Here is a 21,146-nt window from a genome sequence, read left to right on the forward strand (position 1 = left end):
TGAGAGAATTAATGCGATTGTACGTGACTCGTGGAAGTTAGCTGAGGTCCCTCCTCCGCAACAGTTCATGAATCTATTCTAAATCTTTACTATTCAAACAAAGCTCGTCTCTGAGTGTGATTTGTTGTGTGCTCGCGGGGTATCTTGGAGGACACCCTGATGTTTGTTTATCTGGAGGACAAGCGTAGCGCTCTTTATGGGTCATTATTCATGTTAAGGAGGCATTCATTTTGACAGATTAGGCCACAAAATTAAACGGTAGATAACTTTGCCATTCACCGCAAGTTCACACGCTCAGTTTGACTTCCTTTAAGAAGCTCACGCGAGTTTCAGAACTGCAGAGCACGCTGGGGTTTTAGCTTGGAGCGATGAGAAAATAAACCTCTCCAGTAGTGTGTGTATATACAGTATGTGTGTATGTGTCATGTCCAGGCATGTCCAAGGTGCACTCCCTTCATCGCTTCTCCCTCCTAATGCCCATGATGATCTTTCTTCTCTCCCTCCTTCTAACGTTCCATTTCCTGTGGTGTGTTAGAGGGAAAAACTGGTGTTTACATTCACTCCTGCAAAACAAGGCAGAGACACAGGCAGGCAGAGAGAGAGGGGACTCATTGATAGAGATCGTTGGGGGCTGTTGATGTGGGAAAATGTTCAGTTTGACGAGGACCAGCATCGCTGTCTTTTCTGCCCAGTAGGTCACATCCTTTCATGTGAGCTCTCGAGGAGGGACGCTGGGAAGACGGCCAGACAAATTAACGCTCTTTGTCGGGTACGGAAATTTAGGCTGTGTGTGCTGGTGACACAAGTTCAGAAAACCCAAGATCCACCCACTCATTGTGTGTTATATAGTCCAGCTGGATGAAACTGGAAGCTCTCTGTGGATTTCTTTTCACGTCATGATGTAGACATCAGCCTCCCGTCTGACTGAGGAGTTTAGCACTGGATTCTCTCAAACTTTGATTAACCAGGAGAGCACTGTAGAAGAAAGGGATGTTCAGCAGACTCCAGACATGTGCTGATCCTCCGCTCTTTGCTTAGCGGTGACGTAGAGCTGGCCTGGATATCAGGAAATCCCCTTATGGAACATTGTATGTGGGATTTGCGAAGGATCAGTTTGTATTTGGCAGATTGAGGTTTATTAGGGGTCAGGGGCTAAGCGGGGACAGTACTGGTGATGGAGATCACTCAGCTCCAGAGTCCTCAGCCCAATCAGGAATGAGCCAAACCCTAAAGCCCTCTTGGAGATCTCAGGACAGGTGAGTGCGCTGAGGCAAACCGGAGCAGAGCAAAACATCTGGCTCAGCATGAGATGCTTTGGAAAGTCAGTGAAAATTCTCAACAAAGCACTTGTTCTGTCTTTGAGGGGGATTAAGATTTTCTCAAAATTAACTACAGGATTTAGATTCACTAGCAGCTCACATTTTAAATTGCTTTCAGTCTTATATGTTGGGTTTTACGGAAAGGTTTGTGATTGCCAGCATGTACATCTCATCAGTTTTATGCCATCTCTTTAAAAATAGGAAGTTTTTAAGCTTTGAAGAGAATAGTTCTGAAAAAGTGGCTTATTTGCTTTGCTTTAGGAAGTTTGATAAGAAGACTGATAAAAGCTGTCATATATGTGAGATAAATATGAATTAAACTGTAGCCAGGAGATGATTAACTGTGATCTAATACAAGCGTATAATAATTGGTTACTAGCGTAACCCACTGCCACTGAAACAGCTCTGTTCAGTGGTAGCATATCATTTTATTTTTTTAGCTCTTCCATGGAAGTTAAACAAAAATGATTAAACTTGCTAACTTGTGACATTTAAAGGTGCCATTATTAGGCTCATTGAGCTGAAGGACCCACGACTTTATACAACTGCGAGACATCGATCCGTCTCTATGTAAGTCCATCCACAGTTCACAAGAATCACTACACCTCCTCGAGGATTGCACAGAATGATCAACTAATCCAAATTATGAACCAAGGTCAATGTTAAGTTCATACTTTTATGAGTTTTATGAGTAATTTTCTATATTTTTTTTGTCTCTTTAATGGATTTTAATTCTCAGTAGCTTGTGTAGGCAACCAATGACAGCGAATCTTCCTTTCTGTGCTTCGCAATAACCAATGAATTGTGATGGATCTTGAGCCAAATGAGACACTACGTCATTGACATACTGGCCTTTTAAAAAATGGTGTAGACAACCAGCTTTCAATGGATGGACAAATAAATCCCTGATAACCTTTCAGCATATTGTAGTTCAAAAGTATTAGAGGGAACTAGAGTGCTGCACGCGTTTTTCAGGCTTTAGAAAATGTAACTCATGAAGGAGACTTTGGACTTCTCAGACTATGGCAGATAAACTATTTACCTACCTCACAGCACAATGTTGTACTTTGTCATTATGTATTAAAAAACTCATTCATATTGTTTCCAGGAAACATAAAATTTGAAAGGTAAATATTAAATTATAGGAAAAATGTAAACCAACATAAAGTCGTACATAGGAATACAACTTGAATGAGTTTACCATGAATTACAATGCATTCTTAAAATAATGTCTATTTTGACTTTAATAGTGATTTTATCAGTGGCCACACTTGCTGCCTCCACATTTGGCTATGAATGAATGAGACAAATTGAACCAGCAGTAGTCTAATTGTTTGATAGCTACCTGGATTTTTTGTGTAGTGTTTGTTTGGATTGTGCAAAGCTTTAACCTTCTGCCTTTTCGTCTCCCTGATGCCCAAAATGCCGTGTGAGCCTATAATTACGTCGACTGTTGTTTCATGTGTACCAGCCTTACCTGGAGGATATGGAGACTAATTCACGCGTGTTAAAATTGCTTTAATCTTCTGTGATGTGTGGTTGTTTTGTGCTGTCGTCAAGCAGTCTGAATGTTTTGTTCGCGTTTTGTGTGGGTGACTAAGAAAAAGACGTGCTCGCTTGCTCGTGCGTGTGCCCAAAAAGAAAAAGAGCTGCTTTTCTAAACAAACAACTGTCACCGAGCCTGAAATGAGCCCATTTCTGAAATTTGGCCTCGTCGTTCCACCAGGATTTAATATTGTTTATGAGGTTTGTGTGATTGCTAGCTTCATTTAAGGAAACAAACATTTTGTAACTGTGCAAAAGTTTTTCAGAATTTCAAATCTGGACCTCCTGTCCTCCTTATTTCTCTCTCTCTAATCCCGCTGTTTACGTCTCGGCTCTTGCTCAAGGCATCCAGTCTAAATCCTACCGTTGTTTTGTTTTTGGTTTGGTTCCAAACCTGTTTCCTCTTTTTAAGAGATCCCTCTCTGGAGGGACAGTAATCAGGGCTGCGCCACCCCCACCCTGTCCTTGTGCAGCCTTAAAAGGCTTCCCCAGCTGGCATTTTTCTTGATGATGAGGGCTGAGTGTTTATTACTAAACGTTCTGCTCTCTAAACAGCCTCCCCCTCCTCCCACTGATCGGTTAACACGCAGCCTGATGTGCGGACACAGTTCTTGGAAAAAGGGGGACCTGAATGCACATTTATCGAGCTGAAATGTAATAAACAAAGAACCATATTGTGTCATCTACTCTGGGAATATGAGGCAACATCTGCTTCTTTTCTGCCAGCAGAGGGCTGTAAATTATATAAGGAAACAAGACAGTGTATGTCATCCAGGCTCTCAAAGCTGGGTTCAAACTTGCACACTTATAGATAGAGATATGATCGAGATAAAAGTACAAGAAGAGCATCTTAGATGTTAAATTATAAAAGAGTTGTTTTCTTGACTTTTTAAAATCATGGCCCATATTTCATACTGATTCATTATGAACCTGATTCATTTCTGACACACTACCTCTACATCAAAAAATGTATATGTTTTCACTAAGCAGAGTGTGTCCTCTCCCCCAGGGGTACGGCTGACTGGTTTGGGGTGAGTAAGGACAGTGACAGCACCCAGCGATGGAGGAGGAAGAGCCTGCAGCACTGCAGTCATCTGTACGGGGGTCTGAAGACGCAGGTGATGAGGGAGATGGAGCTTCACAGCCAAGACAATCTCTCCCTTGCCAGCACTGAGACCCCTCCTCCCCTCTACCTCCCACCCCTCCACCCCAGTCATCACCACTATGGCATGCAGAGGGTAGGCCTGCGCCAATGTGGGGGGGAAGCATGTTAGAGGGATGGAGACGTAGATGGGCACCTTTTCTTTCGTCACATTTGCTCCCCCACCTCTTTCCTCCTTTTCTTGATGTCACATCTTGAGAATCGGGCTCGCTTTAGCGCCTTGCTTTGTCTGCTTTCGTAGGGTTCAATTGATGGGGTTTTAACAGAGAAAGAACTTTTTATTGACGATTAGTTTGATTAACCACAAAAACAACAAGTCACTGAAAGTCACAATAATGAGTGCAGCACTGATATTAATTATAATTATACAGTTACAGATGACGGCAAAATGAATTGCCTCCCTATGAAATTGTAAGTTCTCCAGCTTCTGTCTCCTGAGGGGCACCAGGCAGGGATGCCCACTCTCCCCTTCACTGTTTGCAGTTTTTATCGAACCACTAGCAGCAGCAATTAGACAGAATTCAGTAATTAAGGGCATAAAATGCAAGAATGTGGAACATAAAATCAGCCTTTATGCGGATGATGTGTTACTCTTTCTCCAAAATTCACAAACCAATATCTCTGGGGTGATTGAACTGATAAACTCTTTTGCAAGAATATCAGATTACTCAATTAACTGGTCAAAATCTACAGTCCTTCCGATTAATTGCTCCTTCCATAATTCCTCTTCTACTCCACTGCAATCGGAAATATAAAATATTTAGGTATTAATGTTTCTCCCAAGCTTGCAGATCTAACTAAATTAAACCATATCCCACTTTTAAAGAAAGTAGAAGGTGATCTGGCTAGGTGGAAATGTCTACCCATATCACTCATGGGAAGGGTTGCCGCTATAAAAATGATGGTATTACCAAAAATAAATTATTTATTCTCAATGATCCCAACTAAACCGCCATGCAAGATTGGTTCAGATCTCTAGATTCATATATGTCCAAATTCCTTTGGAAAAATAAGCCCCCACGTATCAGCTTAAAAACACTACAAAAGACCAAGGATAAAGGAGGATTAGAACTACCTAACTTTCAGCACTACTTCTTAGCCAACAGGCTTCAGTTTATCTCAGGATGGCAAAAACATACCCTCTTAGATGAACCTTGGCTAGATGTAGAACAAGCACTTTGCAATAATCTAGAGATTTCAGATCTACCGCTTATCAGCTCAAACATCCAACGACATGAATGCTTCAAAAGCGTCAACATCAGCTCCTCTCTGACAGCGTGGTGGGAGTTTCTGAAGTTGACAGAGTCTTCATTAATCCCATGCAAACGTACACCTATCTGGAACAACCCTGACATATTACAAAACAATAATATGATAAACTTTTCAGATTGGAGTAGTAAAGGAATCAAATATTTAGAACATATACTAGAAGGAACAGAATTTATTTCATTTGACAGACTAGTTACACAATATGGGATCAACAAGAAAAGATTTTTAGAATATCAGCAAATTAAATCCATAGTAAAAAGAGATTTAAACCGGGTCAAGTTGAACTACAAACACCACCAAGTGTGGTTCAATTTCTTACTCTTAAAACCCCCAAATTACTATCCAAAATATACAGAATGCTTTCTAAAACAGATGAATCAATATCACTTCCTATTGCAAAATGGGAAGCGGATTTATCAGTTAACTTAGACCAAAACTTCTGGTCTCAGATTTGCTTAAAACCTTTCATTTAATTAGAAATCCCAGTCTTCAATTAATTCAATACAAAATACTACATAGAGTGCACTATACAGGTCATCGGATGTTCAAGATGGGCTTTACGTCTACCAACAACTGCTCACACTGCCAAACCAATTCACCGGACAATTATATCCACGCACTTTGGTTCTGTCCACCAGTTCAGAAGTTTTGGCGCGAGATATGTGAAGACTTATCAAAGTGTCTGAAATGTAACATTCCAACTTCCCTTTAGTATGTTTGTTGGGCAGCTTAGATAATGTCACTCCGGAAAAGAATATAGCCCATATGGTTTTCACTGCCCTATGCATAGCCAAGAAAACAGTCCTCATGAACTGGAAAAATAAAAATAATCTTAATTCTAACCAATATAGAAATTATCTATTAGATCACATTAGTCTTGATACAGCCTCTGCCACCACATCAGATCAATTGCTCTGGGCTCCTTTGATCAGCTCCATCACCTAGTGGGGTGGGGGCCATAGTTTGGTCCCACCTTCATTGTTGTGATTGGTGTGGGGTAGGGACAGGCTTAGGGCGTTGGGGGTTCCCCAGGAGCATCTTCCTTGGGGGGCTCAACCCGGGGTAGCGGTCATGGCCAATTAGGGGCTCTGTTGGCTCTTAGGTGACGGTTTCCTCGTGGCTGCGTGCAGCGGGGCTAGGGGAGGGTCTGTGCTGACGGACGTGGGTTACTGACCTGGTAGCCTGGCTGCCCCTGGGTGGGTCCGGGATGGGCGTGAGGTTCTGGGGCGCTCCGTCTCTGGGCTGGGGCCCTGGCCGGGCCTCAGGGGCCTGGGTCCTGGTTGGTGTGTTGCCGAGGTTGTGGGCGGGTGGGTGTATGGGGGCCCGGCCCTGGCGCAGGGTGCCGCTGCATCGAGCCACCTGGGGGGCTCTTCAACTGGTGGGGGAGGTTGTCACATCTTGCAGGAGCTTTCCTCTCTTCAGGAACTCTCTCTGCAGGAGGGGGAGATACAGGAGAGGTGGAGGAAGATCTCAGCCTGGGCGTCTATTGTCTTGTGTAGTCTGGAAGATGAGTGGATGATGGGGTGGGTGCAGTTTTCTCTGTGGTGTGGTCAGGTGAACTGTCCCGGGCTCTGTGGGGCGGGCGGCGCTGCTGCACTGGGCCCCGGTCCGGATGGGCCTGGGCCCCCTTTCCCTGGCGGGTTGCACAGCATGGGGGTGCCTACTGGGGTCAGCGGGGGAGCTGGCCCCAGGGAGGGGTCACTTGCCCCTCCCTTCCTTCCCTCCCCATCTCCAGCGGCCTCCCTCTTCCCGCTCCACCACAATCACCCACACATGCAGGGCCTTGGGGTAGGGGTGTGTCACCAGGGTGCAGAGGAGACATCCCCCTCTGTCCCCTTCTGGCTGCCTCTGCCTCAATTTTATCCCACAACTTAGACATTCACATTACTCACACTCTCATTACACATACATATAGGATCTTGGGGGTGGGCACGCTACACGGATTCCAAACTACCATCAGGGTGTACACCTCACCCCTGGCGTCGTTGCCCACCTCTCAATTTTAAATACATGTAGACATTGAGGGCTAGCAGGAGGGGCTATACGCTTACCTGCTGCTCTGGCAGGTGGCTCCATGCCCTCCTGGGTTTTAAATGCACCTTAGAACACACATACATCAACAGTACATATGAGCGGGTGGAGGGAGGTTTGAGTCTTCCTACACCCCTGTTCTCTGCGGCCTGCTGGAGCGGGGGCTAGGAGGAGGAGTTGGCCGTCCGACTGGGGTCTGGTGTATGGGGCCTCCCTGCTGCTGCGGAGTCGGGGCGGTCTGCTTCTCCCCACCGCAGGGAAAAGGGTAACACCACCTGAGTCTGGGTGCAGTTTCCCCCTCCAGGGGCAAGGGTACCTAGACTCGGGGCTTAGAGTACGCTTGGGGAGTGTGATTGTGTGTACAGTGTCTCTCTATGTCTGTCTCCACGTTGGGTGAGTGTTGAGCAATTGTATATGAGAGCATGAGGGTGGGAATAGATGTTTGTATCTGTGTGTGCCTGTTTGTCTGTGTCTATATGTCAGGTTGGGTATCAGACGCCACCTCTCTGGGGACATCTCAGGCCCTCCAAGGTTTGAGGCCCATCTCCCCACCACTTCCCCTGCCGGTGGCGGGCGCCCTCAGACATCGGTGCGTTGGTGGTTCTCTGTGTCCGGGGTGGCGCCCAGGTACCCACCGGCTCACTCCTTGGCGGCTGCTTATTGGGGCCTGGAGCCTGGGGCTCGCTCGGGCCACTTTGGGATGGGGTGCCCTTGGCCTCACGGCCCGGGCTCAGTCACTCAGGCACAGCTGGCTGCCGGGCGGAGCTCACGGGCACGCCACTGCAACCCCCTGGCTTCTGCTCGCGGCTGCTGAGTGACCCCTCATCTGGGACTCTCCTCAGCTCTTTCTGGGATAGTGGCGCGCTGCCCTCTGTTGGTCTTCCTTGGTCTCTTGTGTTCTGGGGGCCTCTGGATGTCTGGAGTCTTGATCTCCTCCATACCTGCTTCATGCCCTGGAGGTCGGGGCAGTGGCCCCCACACCCTCTAGCAGATCGTTACATGAAGGAACCTTTTAAAAACAAAGCGTTCATGCTCACAGGTGTACACACGGGTGATCACACACACAAACTACACCCTTTTTTGGGCTCCTACCTCAAAGCACACTGTGCGCTGTCGATCTCACGTGCTGCACAATAATGTTTAATATTTAGTATTTACTGTCATATTCCCATATATCATTGTGATCTTGTTTATTACTCTCGTTTTCTTCTGCTTGCTTTCTTTTTTTTCTTTCCCAACAGGTGATCCAGGTGATCGATATATGTATTTTTTGTCTGCTTATTCTGTTGGTTTTGTTTTTTTGCCCTTTTCCCGTCCCTCTTCTCAGGTTTTTTTCTTTCCTCTTTCTTTCTCCACGTTCTCTCCTCCAGTCAAGTCTGTCCCGTATTCAGCAAGTGAAAATAAAATAAACAATAAAAGTTGAATCAAATGGACCATTACGGCAAGGCTGGGATGGTCCATTTGGTAAAAGTAAATCCGTTGGGCATCTTTCTTCGCCTTTAGACAATAATTCTGATGGCAAAAGAGCCAAACGGGACAGGTTAAAAAAAAAAAAAAAAAAAAGAAATTGTAAGTTTTTCTCATGGTTTTTCCAAGTAGCATTTTTAAACATCTTAGATTTTTTTTTAGAAAGCATCAATTATTTCTGTTGTTACACAAAAATATAATTATTTAAGAAAAAAAGAAAAATTACCAGGGTTAATATCATCAGCCCCAAGTTAAAACTGCAAAACTTTGAGCTGTCACTTTAGAAAGCATCATCCCAAAAGTCAAAGAAATCATTTTAGATCTGAGAAAAAGAATTATTGATCGTCACAGAGAACGAGGTGGATATAGAAAGTTATAACAGCATTTCAAAGTTATAAGAACTGAAGAATTAAGAAATGTCTTCCTTCTCTCACCCCAACTGGTCCCGGCAGATGGCCCCGCCCATCCCTGAGCCTGGTTCTGCCGGAGGTTTCTTCCTGTTAAAAGGGAGTTTTTCTTTCCCACTGTTGCCAAAGTGCTTGCTCATAGGGGGTCATATCATTGTTGGGTTTTTTCTCTGTATGTATTATTGTAGGGTCTACCTTACAATATAAAGCGCCTTGAGGCGACTGTTGTTGTGATTTGGCGCTATATAAAAAAAATTGAATTGAATTGAATTGTAGCCTAAAAAGCTGTTGGTTTAGCAAATTTATCTGAAACTTTGCCCTTAATTTTAGTATAAAAGATAATATCAGACGTAAAACATAAAGCACATGTGAAGTAAAATCTACTTACCCCCTGATACATCAATTGAACCCTAATATCGATGTGTATGTGCATCCCTGTTGCCTCTTCTGTTCTGTCGTGTCAATCGAGCTTAAAAGAAAAAGGCTGTGGTGAACCGACACACTTGTACGACGTGTTGTGTTTGTGTGCAGATCGTAGACCCCCTGGCTCGGGGTCGTGCCTTCCGCAATGTGGAAGAAGTAGACGGCTTGAGCGCCCTGCAAACTCCCATGACGCCCGGCACAGCTTCCCTCTGCTCATTTTCCAGCTCCCGCTCCGCCCTCAATCGTCTCCCACGACGACGCAAGCGAGAATCTGTCGCGGTCATGAGTCTCAAAGCGGCGGCGGCGCTAATGAAGGTGTATATTTGTTGTTTATTCTAGAATTCCTACCTAAGACGGTCTTGCTCTCCTTTGAATTCTTCTACACTGCTGCCTGTCAAGATAATAATGCATGTTCCTCATTCTTAGTATTAAAAGCTTATGCAACTGATTCTAGAAAGATAGCCCATAAAAGCACTTTGATTTACATTAAGTTATTTCTTATTTGTCCCAGAAAAAATACACTTATCATAACGATATGGCAGTTTTTTTTCTGTACACAAGCATGTTGTGTAATACAGGAGATTTGCGTGTCCTGTTGGGGATTAAAGTCAGGTGCTATACTTTACAGCAGTGTGCAGGTGACTGTCCTTGTGTGAACCACGAGCTACAGAACACATATGTAAAGGAATTATGCTGCTGTTCAGAGTGGCAGTGTGTGTGTGTGTGTGTGTGATGGGTGGGGATTACTGGGGGTTTTACCAGCAGATGGTCCGTGATAACACTAGCGAATGCTCAGTTATCTGCTGCATTGTTTTCAGGGCACTCTGGAAGAGCTGAGCTCATATAGGTGCAAACCCACAGAGGCCAGGGAAGATTTAGGAAACGTTTCGCTACTGTGTTGTTTTCTTTTTGCTTGTGTTTTTTTTCCAGCAGGTGATCAAAATGATTTTTTGTGTCTTTTCTCTCTGTCTCTTCTCCTCTGTTTTTCTTTCCCTCTCCTTCTGTTGAGCCTCTTCCCAACTTCTCTTTTCTTTCTTTCCTGTCCCCCGGTCCTGTCCGTTTCGACTGTAATAACTTAAAAGTAAAAAATAAATAAATAAATAATGAAGATCGAACAAGCAATGACAATCAAGTGGACAAGTATGGGAAAAGCCATAATGATCCACTTGGGAAAGTAAATCTGTTGGGTATTTTTCTGGTTGCTACAGTAACAGACACGCCCCAAAAAAAAGATTTAGGAAAAGAAATTCAGAAAGAACATTTTACATGATACTTAGATTTTTCATTTAAATGTGACGAGGGGTTCATAGGTGAACAGGTTAGAGCTTTTTCACTATTACCATAAACCCTGTGAGTCACCTTGTGTGCATTTGTGTCACCAGTAGCTTTGACAAAAAATTGTGACATTTGACAGTCTCCATTAATAGAAACCAGCTCTCATTTCGCAATGATAAAGTAATACCTTTATTATTAAGGTCCTTTTATCGATGTGATTTAGAAAATTTCCTAAATCTGTGTTTGAAATGTCCTGTTTATGATCGTTTCTCAGGGCCGGACGTTAGGCGAGAGCACCGCTGGGCGGCGCCGCAGACGGAGTTTCATGCCTCCTAGTTTCTTCGAAGATGACACTGCGGATTTCCCCGATGACCTAGATACTTCTTTCTTCACCAGAGTGAGCAGTGGGCAAACTCTCCCAAAGCGACTTTTAGTCACTGTGACATTAATTTGAATTCAAAGATTGATAAAGCTTACATTTTAGGTTCAGTTTAACTACTTCCTGCAGCATAATTTTCAGTTCTGCAAGCTTGTGAATGCGATAGCCCGCAGAGACTTTATGCAGTAAAAATGTGTGTGCTTATTTCTGTGAAATAAATAAAAAATAGTGTCTACTGTTTATTTATGAGATGATTCCAGCTTACCGAGTCGTCTTTGCAGGAAGGCCTGCAGGATGAGTTGTCCAGCTATGCTGACGAGGTTTTTGAGACTCCATCGGAGGCTGCCCTCAAACAGCTGGATGAGAGCGAGCTCACGGGAAGCGCTCTGGATAGGAATGAACTAGAGAGGAGTCATCTCATGATGTAGGTCTCCACCGTATCCTTCACATGCACACAAAAAAATGAAAGGAGCTGCAATTCTGAGAATGCTTCCTCCTCCCCAATTCAGGCCTTTAGAGCGAGGGTGGCGGAAGGCAAAAGCGGGCTCTGCGGTCCAACCCAAAGTCCGCCTGAAGCAGGAGGTGGTGAGCGTCAACAGCCATCAGCAGCGAGGGCAAAGAATCGTGGTTCCGGTTAAGAAGCTTTTTGCCAGAGAGAAGAGGCCGTACGGGCTGGGCATAGTCGGACGTCTCACTAACCGGTCGTATCGCAAACGCATAGACAGCTACGTCAAGCGGCAGATTGAAGACATGGATGATCACAGGTGAGACGGCGTGTGGCTGTTTAGAAATGTTTAAATGTAAAAAGTAAACAATGCATTAAAAGTTCTTCCCTCTCCAGGCCTTTTTTTACCTACTGGATCACCTGCGTCCACCTGCTCATTACCATTCTGGCTGTCACCATTTACGGTATTGCCCCTATCGGCTTCTCGCAACACGAAACTGTCGACTCGGTAAGTAAACTGTTCGACTTTTATAAGGGTTTAATGCTGCTTTGTTACAAATTTTTGAATATTGATTTTATTTTTGAGGTGCTGAGGAACAAGGGGGTTTACGAAAACGTGAAGTTTGTGCAACAGCAAAACTTCTGGGTGGGTCCGAGCTCTGTAAGTACTTCCAGTCTTTTATCCACCACCTTTCACACTACTAAAAATCGCAGGCGAGTTTGAATCTCAGTGACCTCTGCCTCAAGGTCAGAGGTCAGAAGTCGAGTTTTCTAAAAATCTTGTGAATGCGATAATTCAAGAACAAAGTGATGTAGAATTGAAAGAGGCTGTGCGCCCAATTTAACCATGAGTGTGTATAATCTGCTCATGTATTCATGAACACTTGTTGCATTAGCTACTAATACACACAAATATCATATAAATATAATGTATAAATAGTACAAGAAAGCAATGGAAAAATGGTTAAGTGTTAGTTAAAAGTTAAATGGTTCAAATGCATGTCTGAATTAAATGCATGTATGATTTTTGACTAAATAAAGGAGTAAATATACATTTTCTGTTGTAGTAGTATTTAACACAACAGGCTCCGTATTTAAATTAATCGCACAATCTTCAGTTGAAATGAATGCACAAATGTATTTGTTTGTTTTCTGTGGCTGGTGTCTTGAAAGACTTATGTTAATTCATCTGACAGAGGCGTAGTGTTAGGATCTAGATGGACATTTTTCTTTTCAGATTGTCACGTCATCTCTTCTTCGCCACAGGAAGCGCTGATTCACCTGGGAGCCAAGTTTTCCCCGTGCATGCGTCAGGATGAAGAGATCCACAAGCTGATCCAGGAGAAGCGAGCACTGGAGAGAGAGTCGGGCTGCTGTGTGAGGAATGATCGCTCCGGCTGCCTGCAGACTCTACAGGAGGAGTGTTCGGTCAGTGACACCAGCTTAGATTTGAGAGAGTCTCGGCACCGACCATGACCTGATTATTTCAGGCACACTGTGATTTTATTGAAACATATGCTTATACCTGATACCTTACTGACTCTACCTTCTGCTAGAGTTTGGCTGCATTTATGAAGTTGTCTATATAAGAACCAGTCCATTGACGTATAGTTTCAGTGCATTCTGAATATACATGGCATGTCTTTGATTCTGTCTGGCTCTGCAGAGCACACTGGCAGTGTGGGTGAAGTGGCCTCAGCACCCCAGTGCTCCTTCTTTGAACAGTAAACTCCGGCAACATGGTGCCGTTTGCCATCAGGACCCCAGGTAACATGATTATCATTCTTCAGCTTTAATAGAAAACAATTTTTGATGAAGGACTCATAACTTAAGACAAGAGCAACAGTCTGCCGGACAGACTTTGTTTTTATCCATGTGTGGGCTGAGCTGTTGGAGCCGACTTACCCTGCTGGAAGACGTCAGTGTTCACTCTTATTTCTTGTACTTTTCATTTTGCAGAATCTGTCTGGAGCCAGCCTCTGTTTCACCGCATGAGTGGCCGGATGACATCACTTCTTGGCCTGTAAGCACACTAACATGTTAACAGTTTAACCTCACAACATCCGCAGGGTTAGATTAAGGGTTTGGTTTTATATAAAACAAATGCTAAACAGGCCACAGTTCAGAAACTAGGAGATGTTACATTTCCACTGAAGTCTTTAACCATTTTTCAGCATTACAGCTAAAATTCTTAACCAAAGCCAAACCCTACGCCTAACTCCAGATGGGCCAAGTGTTCATCTGACGCTATTATTTATCAACGAGTAGATACATGGATCAGGTAGTATCAGATAGCAATGATTATGTTTCTAAGTCAGTCATATACCAAAAGGCTAAGATGTCTGATTATACAACTGTAGCACAGTACAACTGTACTGCAAGAGAGTCTTTAAAGACTAATGTAATATTGCATTTAAGTGGTTTGGTTCAAGTCAGTGTGAGGCAAACAGTCGTCTCCTTGTTCTCCTTGTGTGTGTTGTTCTTTTTTTAAACTGTTGTAACTGTAATCCGATGAGAAACTTTCACTGTGGTTTTGATCTGTAGGTTTGCACAAGGTTCAACTCCGGGAATCACACTAACCTCCCCCACATTGATTGCACCATCACAGGCCGGCCCTGCTGCATCGGAACCAAAGGACGGTGAGGATCGGGATCACTTATTTACAACACGTGCTAAGTGCTCAGTAACAGCGTAAAACATTAACAGTATCTTTATGGTGCAGTGAAAAAAGGAACTGATCCACCTTTTGATTACATAATCAATGTGTTTGAATAAAAGCTTAGTACACTGATCTCTACTTAAAAGCCTGCTTCGTGTTGCAGGTGTGAAATAACTTCTAGAGAGTATTGTGATTTTATGCATGGCTACTTCCACGAGGAGGCTACTCTCTGCTCACAGGTAGGACAAACAGCACACAGACCTTTTTTTACTGCATGTTTAAAAACAGTGGCCAGCATAAATTTGCTCCTTTAAGTGAGAGCCTGTTGATTTAAAACATTGTTGCTCCAGGTGAGGCTCGAACTCACAACCTCGGCATTGCTCTGCAGGTTACTGTCGTATAAGTACCGCGCGCTGACCGATTGCGCCACTGGAGCCTGCAGAGCACAATGCAACAGAATGGACTGTGGACTGCATTCACCTCTGGCACGTTCCACCACAAGGTGGCAGCAGAGCATCACTGACTGTTGTAGCCGTAACCCTGACTGATTGTGTTGCTGTTTTCATTTGTCCCAGGTGGCTTGCATGGATGATGTCTGCGGTTTGCTGCCTTTCCTCAACCCAGAGGTCCCTGATCAGTTCTCTCGGCTCTGGTTGTCCCTGTTTCTTCATGCTGGGTGACTGCACTCTTCCTTTCTCCCTTCAGTATTTAAAGCAGCCATGAAGATGTTAAATTATGGGAAAAACTTAGTTGCCTGAATACTTCAGTGAAATTGTGCAAGCATTTGTGGAATGCTAAGGATAACTGGTTGCCTGTCTTGCTTGTCCCTGCAGAATTCTGCACTGCTTGGTTTCAGTGTTGTTCCAGATGACGGTGCTGAGGGATATAGAGAAGTTGGCTGGCTGGCTCAGAATCTCTATCATCTACATGCTCAGTGGCATCACTGGCAACCTGGCCTCTGCCATCTTCCTGCCCTATAGAGCAGAGGTACAAGCTGATGTTGATGTTAGCAAAAAATATCATAGTTATACATTGTTTCCATTTAGTGGATCTTTGTGCGATCTATAGGTGCCTGTCTTTTGGATCTGTGTGCGATCTGTAGGTGCCTGTCTTTTTCCTCCCAGGTGGGTCCTGCTGGCAGCCAGTTCGGCATCCTGGCTTGTCTTTTCGTGGAGCTGTTTCAGAGCTGGCAGATCCTCGAGCGACCGTGGCGAGCGTTTGCTAAGCTGTTGGCCATCTCTGTGTTCTTCTTCTCTTTCGGTTTGCTTCCCTGGATCGACAACTTTGCCCACATCTGTGGTTTCGTTTCCGGATTCTTCCTGTCCTTCGCCTTCCTCCCATACATCAGGTAAGTGAATATTTCTCTGTGTGCTTTTCTATCCAGGCTCTTACTGCATTGGCAGTACATTTGAGGCCATTTTAATGCTAAGAAATGAAGCAGCTGCTAATCAGATGCTTTCTAGATGGTATTACATGGTAGGTCAAAATGTGACCGCACTTTTATGTGTGTTCAGTCCAGCTCTTGTGTAATTTAGCATACCTCAGTGTCTTCTGATGGAGTAGAGGGAATAACTGAAGGCCAGATGCATCTGTTAAACACTTTCATCTGCTGTTCATCTGCTTCTACTACTTCTCCTTTCCTCTTTTCTTTTATCTTTTCTATGTTTTTTTAAGACAGGCTGCTAGTAACAAAGTGCCTAAAGATACAGTTTAAAACAGGTTCTGAATACGAGTGAAAAAGCAGTGTCCAAAGAAAAGCTTTGAAATACCTTCGGAAAGCCTGGAGAACTATTGCTGAAGGAAGGTCTGACTCCTTGGAAGCAAAATATAAAGAAATGAAAGGAATGGTTCACATTTTGTGGAAATTGAAGAGACTGATAACTGTTCCTACTGCTTTATATTTAAAGCTAAATTAAGCTGGCGCTAGTTAGCTTAGCATTCACTTGGCTAACCTCTAGATTCTTTATTCTTCCCTTTGACTGAACGTTTCCTCAGTCTGTCCTCAGTCTATATGCAGTGTCCGGTTGTAGTTTTCACTCCCTTCATCACTTTCATGATTTAAGAGGTTTGATGCGAAACAATGACCGTTCTCTGAGGGAAGTAATGATGTCACTGTTGTTTTGTTGTTGTTTTTTTCACCCACCAGCTTCGGCCGTTCTGATATGTACCGAAAGCGAGTCCAAATCTGCGTCTTCCTGCTGATCTTCCTGGGTCTGTTCTCCGCTCTGGCCGTTCTCTTCTACATCTACCCCGTGAAGTGCGACTGGTGCGAGTACCTCACCTGCATCCCCATCACAGACAAGTTCTGTGAGAAGTACGACCTAAATGCACACCTCCTCTGACTGTTAGTCCTTGGAGTCCAAGCTGATGTCCACTGATAAGATAGGAGGTGCTTGGTAGCACTTACGACTGATAAAACCATCAGTATTTCTAGATTTTGTACGGACTGGTGAATTCCAGATGTATTTTTTAATATACAAAACAACCTGCATGAAAGCCTTCAGGAGTTTGACTGAATATATTAATATGCATGAAAACAAGGAGAACAGTGGACTAATAAATGATCTGTGTGTGACTGATCAGCTAATCAGTGTCCACTTGCATTGGCCAGTAAAAGTACACCTTAGTGGCCACATGGAAGTTTTATTTGGTACTTTTTTACCCAGCAGTCACAGCTTCCTGGACGCTCTGCCATGAACTCTAAGGACACGAGGCTCTAAATTCATCAGCGTGCCTTACTGAAACAGCACAGCCTCTGACTTTAACGTCTGGGGAAACTGCTTTCAGACACAAATCATGTCAAATATGTTTTTTACTTCAGTATTTGGAGGCTGGAATGCCATTTTTGTTTATTTGTTTACCACTCTGGAAACCACAGCCTTTAAAGCACTCCAGTCACAAATGGATGTTCTGTTTTTTTAATATTCACCTCTTTTTTTATATATGTTTACAAAAAACAACAACAACAACAAAACAAAAACAGGTGGGTTCATGTGCTCAATTGTAGAAAGCTGTTAAAAGGTGAATTTGTGTATGTGTGTGTTTTATTAAAAGTGGTGGCGTTTTAGCTACCTGGCAATGAACACAAGAGGACAAAATTTGACTGTGTGTTGTCTGTTCTCAAATAGCCAGAGACTGATGCTTAAACTCACAACCTCATTGCTTCATAAGTTAGTACTCCACGCTACCAGACTGCAGCTCTGGAGCCCACTGTGTCTGTGGTTTTTGGGTTATATTTGTGAATTGTCATGAATGACTGTGTCTCGCACAGATCTTTTAGACCAGGGGGTGGGGAACACCAGGGCTCGAGGGCCGGTGTCCTGCAGGTTTTAGATGTGTCATTGATCCAACACAGCTGATTTAAATGGCTAAATTACCTCCTCAACATGTCTTGAAGTTCTCCAGAGGCTGGTAATGAACTAATCATTTGATTCAGGTGTGTTGACCCAGGGTGAGATCTAAAACCTGCAGGACTCCAGCCGTTGAAGCCTGGAGTTCTCCACCCCTGTTTTAGACCATGGTTGACAACCAGGGGCCTGAACTGGCCTGGGAAAGACTCCAATCTGGTCCACTGAATGGCTTTGGAAAAGCCACATTTTTTGGACTTTTAAATTAATTTTAAAACGTTTTACAACTTTTTCTGAAAACGACACCCCATCCCCACCACCACAGCTGTTCATATTGCACCACAGTAATCAAGTAATAGGTAAACAATAAAATAACAAAAAAGTTCCTGTTTTTTCACTACTGACTATAAATGTATATTTACTTACAACAAATCCACAAAAAAGGCCATTTTCTGTGAGTTAACACAGAAACTTTGTTTTATAATTACAGGACAGTCTGGCCAATGAGCTACCAGATCATTTTCTGTCATTTTACACATTTATTTCTTACATTTGAAGTTGTGTTTTTAATACATTAACATCATTAATCACTCCTTGAAATGTAGAATCCATTATAATACACAGAATTCAAAAACACGTATTTTTTGTTTCAGTGAATATAGATATTTTACTTTACGTTACTGCTAACAGAAGTGATTCTTTTTAAAATTCTGAGTATGGTATATCATAATGAAATTGGCATATAAACTGACCTTTTCTGCTTGTCAGATAATCAGTAACCCTCTCTTGGGCACGCAGAAAGAATCAAATCAGATGTGACGCCTCGTGAATGCAATAACGTAAGCCGACAATGATGATAGTGCCCTTTTACACTGAAACTAGAAACACCATTAAATACTGATGGCTAATTTCTTAACACAATGGTCAGAGCTGGATAAATAGAAGTCTTGCTGCGTTTGGGGAACGGCCAACAGATGGCAACCCGAGACCAATAACTTACAGGTCGGGGTGCAACATGACCGCCGCTGAGGGTGTGAAGCTCAAATTACAGCACTGCTGTTGTGGTGTTCTCGGGGATTTGAATGTCATTAATTCAAGCAGAAGGTTTATTAGCGTGCAGAGCGCTTATTGCGGCCCCTGATGCTCACCGCGTGTTGCACCGATGGGTTTGTTGACGCCGGCGCTTTCTTCCTCCTCTCTTTGAGCGCGCACGGACACACGCACACGCTGGCATTTGCATGCACATACACACGTGTGATTGCTCTGGCATTCATTAAGTCTTGTCTGTAATTGACTCTAAATAAGTGCGCACTTATGCTAGAGAGGAGCTGAGAGGACAAACGGCGCAAACACAGACAACACTGATCTGCATACAGAATGGAGCAGAAGTCGCCTTTGTACGACTAGCTGGAGTTGACTTTGGTGTTGTGATAATTGTTGTCCGACTTTCTTTTATTATTAATATGCTGTGGAGTCAGGAATGCAGGATTAACTATATGAAAATCTCATATTTGATCAAATATTCGATTAGATGCTTTAAGACAGTTCTGGAAGCATGAAAGAAAAAACAGTAACACTTTATAACACAGCCTGTGTAAGGGTGTAATTCCCCAGTAATTAAATTTAATTTTAGTTGAAATTACAATGTAATTATAAGAAACAAACAAATAATTATTATATATGTGTGTATAAAAAGAAAGATAGACAGATAAGTAAAAAAAAAAAGTTCCCCACTCCTCACAGCTTGAGGGTCCTGCGCAGTATCTTTACCATTCCTATGACTGCGCTCTTCTGGACCGAGATCTTGGATGTTCCTGGGATCTGGAGACACTGGCCCAGTTTGGGGTCTCTGCCCCGACTGCTGCGATTAGCACTGGGACCACTGTTGCCTTCACCCTCCACCCTATTTCCCCAGCTTCTCGTGTTCCTTCTTCCTGATCTTGCTGTCACTTTCTATCACTTGCTATCACTTAGTTTGTCTGTCTATATCTAGACGTCCCACAGGATCTTTGCTTGGTTATGGTCAACCACCCTAGGGGCGTGTCCCATTTTGACTCCCATTTTCCTCTATACTATGCCAGCCACTTGGTTCTGGCGTTCCATGTATGCTCTGCCTGCTAGCCTCTTGATCCCTGCTGTTATGTGCTGGATTGTCTCAGGGGTATCTTTGCACACCCTGCACCTGGGGATCTGCCTGGTGTGGTGTCCTGGTTCCTCAACAACTGAGCCGGTATGGCTTCAGTTATATGTCTCTCAATCATACCCCAAAGTAAGGTTGAGTAGCATGAGGGACCTAGCCAGGGGACACTTACTGGAGGCATGCCCTGGTCAGGATTCAAACCCCAAACCTATTGTTCCAAAGACTGTTTTTTTGTTTGTTTGTTTGTTTGTTGTTTTGTAATCACCAGCAGATTGTGTTAACTTGCAGTGTTTTTTTTTTAAATTAATTTGATTATAAGTTGATCAACTCGAGACTGGCAGTAACCGAGTTGAGATTTTTATACGCAGCATTTAAGTGAAATAAAACTTGAGCACTATAAGTAGCTAAAGATTCACTGCACTGCTTTGTTTGCACAATTTCTACAGTTGGAACTGTTTGGACTCTTTGGACAGCATGGTGGCACAGTGGGTGGATAAATGGGTAACACTGTTGCCTCACACGAAGAAGGCGCCTAGTTCAACCTCCTTTTTCTCTGTGGGCTTATTTAAATTTCATAAACTAAAACTTTGTGGTGATTTGTGATTTTATACTATAGGAAGTCTCCTATGATCTCCTTTTTCTGTGTTGTGTCTATGCTGTAGATGGCTGAACAACTAATAGTGACAAGTTAATGACCCTGCGTACAATTCCTGAAAAATAATCTCATTCTGTCATCTACTGGCTGCTTGGTGTAATTAAGGCAGCACCCAAAGCCATTACCCCCCCCCCGCCCAACAACAACCACCACCCTACCCACCTCCCCATCCCAACCTCACCACTCAGACTCCTCAGAGGAAATTATCTCTCTCCCCAAAAACACACACACACACTTCTGCACTGATCCCTTCTCCAATCCAACCCCTGTCACGTCCACCTCCTCCTCCACCTCATGCTCATTTCATGCCTCCCTTTTTCCATCACTCATTCATCATTTGGTTTTTCTAGTCCATCCATCCATTTTGCACACCCCCACCCCTGAAACTCTCCATCAAGGCTCCCATAGAGATGGTAATGTAACATGAAGAGGGTGGTATCTGCGACCCATTGATCAGCATCAAACGAGACACATTTAGATACCCCTTCGGTGCTCCCTGAACCTCCCCCCACCTCCTCTTCCTCTTCCTCCACCTCCTTGTATAGTGTCGTAATGGTTGGTTGGTTTTTCGGGCCTGATAGGAGTAAATTAAACTTATGTCACTTGCAGGTGATAGATAGATA

The 21,146-nt window shown here is 43.7% G+C and overlaps 1 protein-coding gene and 1 non-coding gene across 8 annotated transcripts in view; one reads left to right on the forward strand and one right to left on the reverse strand.

Annotated features, from left to right (window-relative positions):
- The window catches only part of rhbdf1b (rhomboid 5 homolog 1b (Drosophila)), a 43,133-nt gene extending 25,654 nt beyond the window's left edge, over positions 1–17,479 (forward strand). For 2 of the 7 annotated variants that reach the window (XM_039616819.1, XM_031748845.2), the window contains 16 exons: positions 3,874–4,102; positions 9,732–9,938; positions 11,173–11,295; positions 11,559–11,701; positions 11,787–12,041; positions 12,119–12,230; positions 12,309–12,383; positions 12,989–13,150; positions 13,389–13,489; positions 13,682–13,745; positions 14,267–14,361; positions 14,545–14,620; positions 14,957–15,057; positions 15,215–15,368; positions 15,506–15,729; positions 16,528–17,479. In XM_039616819.1, coding sequence (XP_039472753.1) covers positions 3,874–4,102; positions 9,732–9,938; positions 11,173–11,295; positions 11,559–11,701; positions 11,787–12,041; positions 12,119–12,230; positions 12,309–12,383; positions 12,989–13,150; positions 13,389–13,489; positions 13,682–13,745; positions 14,267–14,361; positions 14,545–14,620; positions 14,957–15,057; positions 15,215–15,368; positions 15,506–15,729; positions 16,528–16,723 — 2,317 coding nt within the window. In that variant the 3' untranslated portion in view covers positions 16,724–17,479. Of the gene's footprint in view, positions 1–862; positions 1,257–1,816; positions 1,890–3,873; positions 4,103–9,731; positions 9,939–11,172; positions 11,296–11,558; positions 11,702–11,786; positions 12,042–12,118; positions 12,384–12,988; positions 13,151–13,388; positions 13,490–13,681; positions 13,746–14,266; positions 14,362–14,544; positions 14,621–14,956; positions 15,058–15,214; positions 15,369–15,505; positions 15,730–16,527 lie in introns of those variants that run through there. The other 5 variants (XM_039616818.1, XM_039616821.1, XM_039616823.1 and 2 more) reach the window with 4 other exon arrangements.
- Positions 14,724–14,817, reverse strand: trnai-uau. The gene is made up of 2 exons: positions 14,780–14,817; positions 14,724–14,759 (listed from the first exon to the last, which is right to left on the reverse strand). It is a non-coding gene; the product is annotated as a tRNA-Ile (tRNA).
- Positions 17,480–21,146: the final 3,667 nt, after the last annotated feature.

Source organism: Oreochromis aureus, linkage group 8, assembly GCF_013358895.1.
Source record: "Oreochromis aureus strain Israel breed Guangdong linkage group 8, ZZ_aureus, whole genome shotgun sequence".
NCBI lineage: Eukaryota > Metazoa > Chordata > Actinopteri > Cichliformes > Cichlidae > Oreochromis > Oreochromis aureus.